Here is a 10,426-nt window from a genome sequence, read left to right on the forward strand (position 1 = left end):
TCAAAGTGCCCCCTGGGGGTACTAAAAGCAGTCTTCCATTCATAACCCTCCCTTATGCAAACCAAATGATAAGCCTTGCGGAGGTCCAATTTCATGAAAAAGGACACCCCCTGCTGACGTTCAAAGGCAGAAGACATCAACGGCAAAGGATGTCTTCACCGTGATGTTGTTCAGCCCTCGATAGTTGATACAGGGATGAAGAGACCAGACTCTCTTTTTCACGAACCCCCCCCCGCAGGCGAAGAAGGGCGAATGATCTTTGATAAGCCTTGCGGAGGTCCAATTTCATGAAAAAGGACACCCCCTGCTGACGTTCAAAGGCAGAAGACATCAACGGCAAAGGATGTCTTCACCGTGATGTTGTTCAGCCCTCGATAGTTGATACAGGGATGAAGAGACCAGACTCTCTTTTTCACGAAAAACCCCCCCGCTCCCGCAGGCGAAGAAGGGCGAATGATCTTGGCTCATAGAGAATCAGAAATATATTTCTCCATGGCCTCCCTCTCCGGGGCGGAAAGCGAATAAAATTTGCCCTTAGGCGGAGACGTACTTGGTAATAAATCTACTGGACAGTCATAGGGATGATGCGGAGGAAGAGAAGCAGCACGAGACTTACGGAACACTCTCTTCAGGTCGAGGTACTCACTGGGCACGTTTGACAGGTCCATATACTCATCCTGAAACACAGAACAGCACACAGAAGAACAGGCAGACAACAAACAAGCAGCATGACAACTCACTCCAAGAGAAAATATAATTCTTACTCCAATTTATGTAAGGGTTATTAAGCACAAGCCAGGGATGCCCAAGGACTACTGGAGTAACAGGTGTGTCAGTTAAAAGAAAATGAATGATCTCAGTGTGATTACCAGAAGTGAGGAGTCTTACTGGACCTGTAGTGTGAGTGATGAAAAGGAAGAGATAGACCATTGAGAGCATGGACAGCAATAGGCTGGGAGAGAGCAACCACAGAGAGTTTAAGTCTGAAAGCAAGATCAGAGTCTAAAAAAAAAATTACCCTCGGCACCAGAGTCAATTAAAGCCTCAGTCATAAGTGTCTGAGGACCACTGCAACTTGACAGGAAGGAGGGTAGCAGCAAGAGCACAAAGAGAGTGATGTGACCCCACACCTACTAACGGGTTCTGGCTTTTACGGGACACTGTGCTGCGATGTGACCAGCAGCTCCGCAATACAGGGAGAGACCCTCAACTCGCCGCCTACGCTTCTCCTCCAGGGAAAGACGGGATCTGCCCATCTGCATGGGTTCCGGTTCGGAGAAGGAAACGTCCGCGTAAGAGGTGGTGACAAAGGTGATTCAGTAGATTGGCCGCCGGAGCTCAGCGTGCTCGCTGATCTCTCTGCTGCAATCTGGTGTCCACCCGAATAGCCAGATCGATTAATCCATCCAGTGTTATAGGTAACTCCAGTGTGTAGCTCTCATCCTTGATATAATCAGAAAGTCCATGTAAAAACATGTCCCACTGCGCTTCAAGATTCCAACGGCACTCCGCCACCAGGGTGCAGAATTCAATGGAGTAATCCGCGACGCTCCGATTTCCCTGCCGTAACTACACCCGAAAACGAGCCGCATCTCTGCCCGAAGCCGCCCTATCAAAAACCTTTTTGATCTCATCTGACAATGACTGAAATGACGTGCAGCAGGGAAGCTTCTGCTCCCAAACGGTAGTTCCCCAGAGAGCCGCCCGTCCAGAGAGCAGAGTTATGACAAACGCTATCTTCGATTCCTCTGTAGGAAACAACAATGGTTGAAGAGAGATATACAGAGAACACTTGGCAAGAAAAAAGGCTCCATTGCTGGGACTCACCAGAGTAAAAAGCTGGAGGCAGAAGGCGGGGTTCAGTGAAACGAGCGGCCTGATCCAGGATAGAATACACAGGTGGATTAGGCACAGTGTGTTGCTGGACGGACTCAGTCTGGAAACGTTGTAGCTGGGTGGTAAGCTCCGAGATCTGAGAGACCAGGGCTTGAACAGCACGATTTGAGGCTGCCATCTGTTCCTCCTGGCAATCCATACGTGAATTACTGTGAGCCAAAAAGTCTTAAATCTGATGCTCTCGCTGGATCCATAATGGTCAGATCGTTCTGTCATGAAACAGTAACACAAGATCCAATTGCAAGTGAAAAGGTAGTATTTATTAGACAACTCCAACTACATCAATAGTAGAAGTGCAGGTAACCCAGCAGTGCAGAGTCTCAGCTCAGGCAGCGAATAATCCGAGCAGTCCAAACCCTCCAGGGAACAGATAACAGATGGGAATCAACTCAGGAACTAGAAGGTCTGACAGAGAAGCAGACAAGACATGAGCAACAACGAGCTGACAACACGCCACAGAAACGCTAGCCAGATATAGGGAGTGCAGACGAGCTACACCTGTGACCGCTCTGATCAGCTCGTCAGGTGCGTGGTAACTAGGCAACACTGACAAGCACAAGGAGCGGATAACACCCACCCACACAGAGACATAAGCTGTGTCTCATTTAGAAGGCTGCACCCTCCGGAGGTCGAATCCTCTGGAGGTCGCATCCTCTGTAGGATGCATATAGGAAGTGTCCTCAACCTAGAATTAAACGAGACGGCCTTTGTAGGACAGGCGGAAAAGGAAACCGGAAGTATCGCGTTGCTATGCCAACACATTTAGAGCATCGTTGCGCTCACACACTACTTAAATGAAGGAAAATTATTTCTAAATTTGGAAAGTAATTTGAAAAAAAAAATGGTTTTACTTGTTTTATTTTGTTCAATGTTTGAGGAGCTGCAGCGTACCTACAGTAGGCATCTATTAGAGAAAAAAAGGAGGAGGATATTAAAAACAAAGTTTATCCGTTTTTACCGAGGCGAATTAAGGTAAGTTGTAAACACCACATCTGCGCTTGTGTGTACGTTACACCTGCCGGCGCCGGCATTTTTCAAATTAACAACGGTTGTTCACGGCGACGCAAAGAATTGTGGGTTATCTGTAGCAGCGAAGGATACACCTCATGCATCCTCCAAATTCCTGTGAAAGAAGGTCGCATTCGAAGGTCGCCTTCGGAGTGTCCTACTTGCTTTTCTGAAACGAGACAGCCTCGATGACGTATGCAGCCTTCGAATGCGACCTCCGGAGGACGCAGCCTTCTAAATGAGACACAGCTATAGAAATGAGCACACAGACCCATGAACCGTGACAACCTGATATTTTTTATTAGTTTGACAGGGAAAGCTGTGCGCAAACAGAAACACACACACACACACACGCGCGCACATATAGCTATACATATATTCATTTATCAAAAAAAGGCACTTTCTCTCGAGGAAGAAAAAGGGCAGGTACTCAAGGCCCGTTTTATCTATGTGTGTTTATCTCTGTTTACTCCAGTTATTTAATAAACTCACCCAGTGCCACTTGGTCTACAGTGAATGTACCATAACCTCTATAGAATGTGTGACTGAGGTGTCATGGGTCTTGACACCTCTATACTAATTACTGAAACCTCAGCTTTGGTGTTGCTGTCATACTTTAATGTTCAAAGAGAGTTACAAACAAGAAGTTCAAGGATACGTGAGCATTTGGACCTCACTGAAGTTTTACCTGTCCTTCAGTGCAACAGCATTGGTGTGTTTGTCATAACTATAAACTGAAACAAAAAGAACCGTCAGAGTCAGAGAGAGCTTGCGCTGTCAGACGTTCTCAACAGGTAAGCACAAAAGCTCAAATATCTTGTCTTTGAGACTAGAATTCACTAGTGGGAGGATTTTACAGTGTTCATCCTACAGCGTCATTACATTAAGTATACAGACCAAGAAATACTAAATAATAAATAAATATGCGAAACACTAACTGATCTAACTGACATGAATACCAAAGTTGTAGCATGAAATAACATTCATTAACTGGTGTACTTGTGCTAATATGTCATGGAGCTGTTGCAAACTTTAACTTATTTAATCTCAAAAAGCAAAATAGCATTTTAAAATGTTATTAAAATTGTGGAGAAGTAGATATTGAAAATATTTCAATGCTTTCAAGTCGATAGAGATTAATAGGAGTGTTATTTTTCTATCGTTGATAGACTATTGTAGTTTTGGTTAATATTTTGAATGTATATTTTCTTATTTTGTTTAATTGTAGTTAAAGTATTAGTCAATTAGTTTTTGTCATTTTCAGTAGCTTTTTATATGTCTGCATAGTTTTATTTATTTATTACATTTTAGTTTTTAGTTGTAGTGTATTTAGTTGTAGTTAATTTAGTACTTCAACTTGAAATTAACAAAAATTTAAAATGTTGCTGAAATACAAAAAGTTAACATTTTTTTCTTCTCCATGTAATGATATATATACTTTTTCATTTTAGGTTTAGTTAATGTTAATAACCTGGATTAATAGTTATGGGAACCAGTTATAGTTTGATTTCACATGAGATGTGTTTGATTGTGGAACATTTTATCCGGTATAATATTTAATATTTATTTTATTTACTAATTATAGCATGTATTAATAATAATTATCTGAAAGTAGTCATAATTATTAGAAACATAACTATTACTAATATTAATATTACATAAATGTGTCTTGAATTCTGTTGTCTGTGTAAAATAAATATTAGTTTCATCTGTTTTTAAGTCTGTATACCAACCAACCAAGCAGATCAAACTTTAGTCATTAATGAACAAATATTATGGTATATTTTATGACACTAAGTTTGTATGTTTTACTCAGTAAATTAGTTTACATTAGTAACATTAAGCGCTTAGTTGTGCTTAATGTTTGTTCCACCAGAGATATTCAATTTATTTTATTCTTTTGATATAACAAAGAATAAAAAAATACAGTATACATCATACATGACTATATTTTTATATTAAGCATTCATGGAGAAACACAATATATGTGATAGTTTCAGGGATTTTGATCAGCTAAAAATTTGATCAAATTCGATGAAATATGGTGCTGTGGGTTTATGGGTATTGTGGGATACCTACACTATAAAGTCGCATGCAAAACTTTTGTAAAACAAAAGTTTTGTGCAAACAGTTTTTCTTCTCAATGGCTCCTACCATCCAGTGAGACCAGATGACACTGAAGGTCGAAGGTGATCCGGGCTATGGCAGAGCATCTGCTGGAGGTCGATTCACTGATCTGGACAGCTCAGAGACCGTACCTCTCCTTATCCCAGACATTGAGCAACACCAGCACATCTGGAAGCCCCTGACCAGAGAAGAGCTGGAGAAGTGCGCAGGAGGACCAGAATGGAAGAAGTTTCGTTCTCGTCTTGTGCTTTGCTTCTGGATTGCTTGGCTGATAATCCTGGGCACTGCAATCACAATAATCATTCAGAGCCCACGGATGGAGTCTCCTTCACTGCACTGGTGGCAGAGGGATGTGTTTTACCGCCTGCATCCTACACTCTTCATGGATGCAGACAGTGGCAACGTCAGCCATATCAGCAGTAAGTTAATAAAAATATCATTTACAGCAGTAAAAATTGGCGGTAGATGGCATCTACTGCTGTCAAAACATTCAAACCGTTTATCCATCCATCATGGAGCCTAAAATTACTCCCACATGTCAAAGTCTATTGGGTTTTCGAGAAATCACATCACAAGAACATTTAACACAGTTGTGACAATGTGTACACTCATAAAAACAAAGGCCTCTTCGGTTCAATTAAGATCTTATAACATCTATTAAATCTTTCAATTGGAGAAAAGGTTCATTCTAGTAGAAAATCATTATTTAGATGATTTAATTGTTCTTAAAATGTTCTTCACACTAAGGAAAAAATTAGTCTTTTAAGAACTGGTTTCTAAAGAACAGTTTTCTTTTGGGGAAACAAAAATGGTTCATACAGTGGCATTGTTGCAAAAAACTTCTTTTGGAAACCTTTATGTTTGAGAGTGTAGTATACACTTAATCAGAAAATAAATATGTTCACAGGAAAATGTGCCATTTGTATGAGAAAATTTCAGGATTTAAAAAAATATTATTATTATTATTTAATTATTCATAAATAATAAATCACATTTTGTTTTAATTTATCATCATCCTTTCAAATTAAATAGAGAAATACAATTTCAGATGTTATAGGGTTGAATTGCAAAAAAATTAAAATAAAATAAAAATTTGTAAAGCGGCAGCTGGCAAATATCAATGCCTTAACACCACATTATTCACTTGTATGTTTAATTATTCATAAATAATAAATCACATTTTGTTTTAATTTATCATCATCCTTTCAAATTAAATAGAGAAATACAATTTCAGATGTTATAGGGTTGAATTGCAAAAAAATTTAAATAAAATAAAAATTTGTAAAGCGGCAGCTGGCAAATATCAATGCCTTAACACCACATTATTCACTTGTATGTAAAAAAAATAAATAAATAAATATATATATATATATATACAGTGTGTGTGTAAAAAAAATAAATAAATAAATAAATATATATATATATATATATACACAGTGTTTCATGGTGCAGTGATTGAGTGCGAGCAGCACAGAATGGACTGTACAGTCGGCCTAATACTAGTAAACAGCAATACAATTCCAGTAGTAAAGACCAGCATGATGGTGTATGTTTTTCGCATTCAGGGATGTCCGAGCGGCTGCCGTATCTGAAATCGCTGGGGGTCGGGGCAGTGATTCTGGAGGGGTTATTCCGGCATGACATCTCTCCTACCAACCTGACAGAGATTGACCAAAGTCTGGGCACACTTCCACAATTCACACGGCTTATCACAGAAAGCCGCAAAGCGGGTATGTATATTTTCATTATTAAGAAATACACTTGATTTTATGTTGGTAGTTTTACTGGCATTCACCCTTTTATAAAAGTGAAAAGTTTTAAACTATTTGATCTGCATGTGGATCGGGATTGTGGTACCTTTGGCATTCACTAGATGGTGCTGTTAGGTCACATCAGTCTTCTCTTGTCTCATACACTGGTCTCAAAGTATTTGGACACTTAAGCCATGTCTGAAAATCATTGTATTAAAATAACAAAGATATCAAAGTGGCATGTGCAAACAAATTATGCACATTTTTTTTGTAGCCTATAATAACTAATTACTTTTAACCAACTGGCCTCAAGGTGATTTATAGTGGATATATGAAGACAGTTCACACAGTTGTCCTCATGTATAGCGTAAGTATGGACATGTTTCACATTCACAAGCACAAAGTGTCTAAATGTCTTTTATATCTTTTGTGAAATGTTTTTGGGCTACTGTAAATCCCTTTGTGCTTGTTAAACAATTGTGAAAACAAACACATTTTTGCACTTAAAAATATTAAGCAACATTAGGCTATGTTGGTTGTAATAAAGCAATATTAACTGATCCATTGGATTTGTATATGGTTCAGGTGTGAGAGTGATGCTGGACCTTTGTGAGCTGGATCTGTTTGAGCAGGAGTCGGGTAATGACACTGATGTTAGGTCAGGTCCATCAGAGTACATTCAAGTAAGGAACATTGCATATATACTGGATATATATATAATGCAAGATATCAGCAAGAGTGTGTATTTTTTTTTCAACATAGACTGATTGGAAATTTCTCTCCAAAAATGTACCTATACATACAGTTCACTGAAGCAGTCCAGCTGAAATAAACACTAGAGGTAGTAAAACAGCCAACAATTTTATTCCTTTTCACTAAAATTCTAATTATGAGGCAGGTAATTTAAAAAAAACTATTTTTTGTAACTACTTGCACAATACTTATGACCTCAAACAATTTTACCACAGTGCATGGTTTCTAAACTAACACATTTAAACGTTTGCATCACACAACCAGCTCTATCTGGCTTTTCTGATGTAGTAAACTTGCTGGGTAGCTCACCTGGTGCAATGCAGAGCACTTGGCTACGAGTCCCATGAAACACAAGTCACGAAAAAGCTCAAAGACTTGTAGAAGCAAGCTAAAATGGCATGGTTGCGTCAGTGTTTTTATCTCATGCTTGCTTTTTTGTTAACACTATCAGTTAAGTTTCGAGTATGGGTTTAATGTAGGTGGTATGTTATTTTCAAATGTGATGAATAACAATTTTTTTTATCGTGACAACTCTAAATGTCACTAGATGAACGAAAGTTGTTCTGCCTACTTTTTGTTTATTATTGCTCATGTGGTATGATTTTCCTCTCCAGTACTCATTAAGGTATTGGCTGGAGCATGGTGTATCAGGGTTTGGGATCTGTGATACAGACGCAGCCTTCTCTGCAAAGGTAAAGCTGCCTGAAAACACACTGACGTGTCTTTTTTTGTGGAAAAAGTGTGTGGGTTTTTCTTGGAGACAAGATGTGGTGAGCCCATGCCCAGTGTCTGTTTTAAAATTGATGTGTTTTTATGCTTCACAGACCCTAATGGAGTGGAATGTGCTGATACAAGAGTTCAGTTCACAAGATGATGAAAGGTATCACGTTTGTCAGCTGAACTCATACTGGTGTAGCAAATTAAAAAAAAAGTGAAATGTATATAAATATTTGCAGTTAATTATAATTAATGACAATTATTTATATCAGCTGCCAGTAGTAACTGTAGCAGAATGAATATGACCATCAACTAATCTGTTAATCTAGCGAGCATTCAGTGTAATTTCATATAAACTCTAACAAAGGATATTTTCGTGGCCATAGAAAATAACTTTCTTACAGTACTAGTGCATTAGAGCATGTAACAAGATCAGGAATCGTTAAAGTGACATTATCCACAAGCAGTGACAGAATTAGAAACTCATTTAATTTGTGCACAAAAGTTTTATTAAAGGGGTCATATGATGTTGCTAAAAAGAACATTGTTGTGTATTTGGTGTAATGCAATGCGTTTATGCGGTTTAAGGTTTAAAAAACACATTATTTTCCACATAATGTACATTATTGTTGCTCCTCTATGCCCCGCCTTTCTGAAACGCATTGATTTTTGCAAAGCTCATCGTTCTGAAAAGCAAGGTGTACGCTGATTGGCCAGCTATCCAGTGCGTTGTGATTGGCTGAATACCTCAAGCGTGTGGACATTTGTTGCATCCAGTGGGGACATAATTACTGATTATAATGACTTATACTGTGTTTTTACACATTGCGTATCGTGCCACGTAAACATAAAACCATGTTTGCATTTGTGATCGGAGAAACGACAAACAACAAGCGCTACTCGCGTTTGAATCATCCGTGGCAAATTCTTTAAATATAAAAAATGTACTTACACTTACAGTGAGTCAGAAGCGCCAGACTGTCCTTGCAAAGTTGGAACTGCCCCACTTTATAGAACAGCCTTTGAGCACAGACCCATTGTAGGCTACTCTGCAGGTTCAGGAAACAGTCTTCCATAAAATGCGTCACACAGCGTCACACGGCGGGCTTGAGTGAGCGGAGGCCGGCGGCCTTGACAATGGCGCGGCCGGCGGATTCGACGAAGGAGCGGCCGGCAGGTGTGCGGCAAACACATGTGACGACCCCGGGCTGGACTCCGCTTCGTCCACGGTGAAAGCTGATCCGGCGATCCACAGCGCGAACTTGATGCATTTCCTCAGCAACCAGCATGGATCAGCTCCAGGCATGACGAAGCAGATATCGTCCTCTATTGGAAGGCCAAACAAAGTAGTTTCGCTTTCACAACTAAACACACAGCATCTCCACAACATGGCGCCGGCGGCAACAACAATACTACAGCGAGAATAAAAGTTACGCCTTCTTTCTTTGCGTGAACATTTGGGCGGTGTTACGCAAATCTTCCCACACAGTGACATAGACATGTGGGGGCGTGTTTAAATGAGCCGTTTTAGGAGGGCGTGGACAAGTCTTAACTTTTACAAAGAATATCTCTTTGGATTTGAGACTTTAGTATTTGCAACTTTACAGATCTTCTTTATGCATCAAGAGCTTGTAACACTCCAAAGAGAAAGGAAAAATTTTAATTGCATCAATCATATGACCCTTTTAACTAAACACTGACACAAACTAGTCTAACAAACATACACAAACACTCACACATACATATACATACACATGGGAGTTAAAGTGGATGACTAAAACCAGAGAATGCAGCTATGGAAAATGGAGTCAGTTAAGCAACTTTACAGCCAATTAAGTTTCTACAATATTTAGTGGTAGCTTATCAGTGGTGACTGTCAGTTAATGTACATATGGCAGAAATGTACGGAAAAATCAATTAAAGATGTAATCAAACAGACGATGAACACTATCTACTAAACAGAGAGAGTGTGTCTGAACACCGAACATTATCAGGAATGCTATTCCAAATTTAGGGAGCCAAATGGGAAAAAGCTCTACCTCCTTTAGTGGACTTTGCTATCATAGATACTACCAAAAGTCCAGAGTTTTGCAACCTTAGGGAGCGTGATGGATTGTAGCGTGGTAGAAGACTAGTTAGGCAAGCAGGAGCTAACCCATTAAGGGCCTTATAGG

General features: G+C 39.6%; 1 protein-coding gene across 1 annotated transcript in view; it reads left to right on the top strand.

Annotated features, from left to right (window-relative positions):
- Nucleotides 1-5,074: 5,074 nt before the first annotated feature.
- LOC107561740 (4F2 cell-surface antigen heavy chain) overlaps nucleotides 5,075-10,426 on the top strand; it is a 15,723-nt gene continuing 10,371 nt past the window's right edge. Inside the window, exons 1-5 of the mRNA XM_016246212.1 lie at nucleotides 5,075-5,450; nucleotides 6,597-6,761; nucleotides 7,368-7,465; nucleotides 8,150-8,227; nucleotides 8,360-8,415. Of these exons, the coding sequence (XP_016101698.1) occupies nucleotides 5,075-5,450; nucleotides 6,597-6,761; nucleotides 7,368-7,465; nucleotides 8,150-8,227; nucleotides 8,360-8,415 (773 nt within the window). The remainder of the gene's footprint in view (nucleotides 5,451-6,596; nucleotides 6,762-7,367; nucleotides 7,466-8,149; nucleotides 8,228-8,359; nucleotides 8,416-10,426) is intronic.

The sequence above is a fragment of the Sinocyclocheilus grahami genome, unplaced genomic scaffold (genome assembly GCF_001515645.1).
Source record: "Sinocyclocheilus grahami isolate Dianchi unplaced genomic scaffold, SAMN03320097.WGS_v1.1 scaffold790.1, whole genome shotgun sequence".
In the NCBI taxonomy this organism is placed as follows: domain Eukaryota; kingdom Metazoa; phylum Chordata; class Actinopteri; order Cypriniformes; family Cyprinidae; genus Sinocyclocheilus; species Sinocyclocheilus grahami.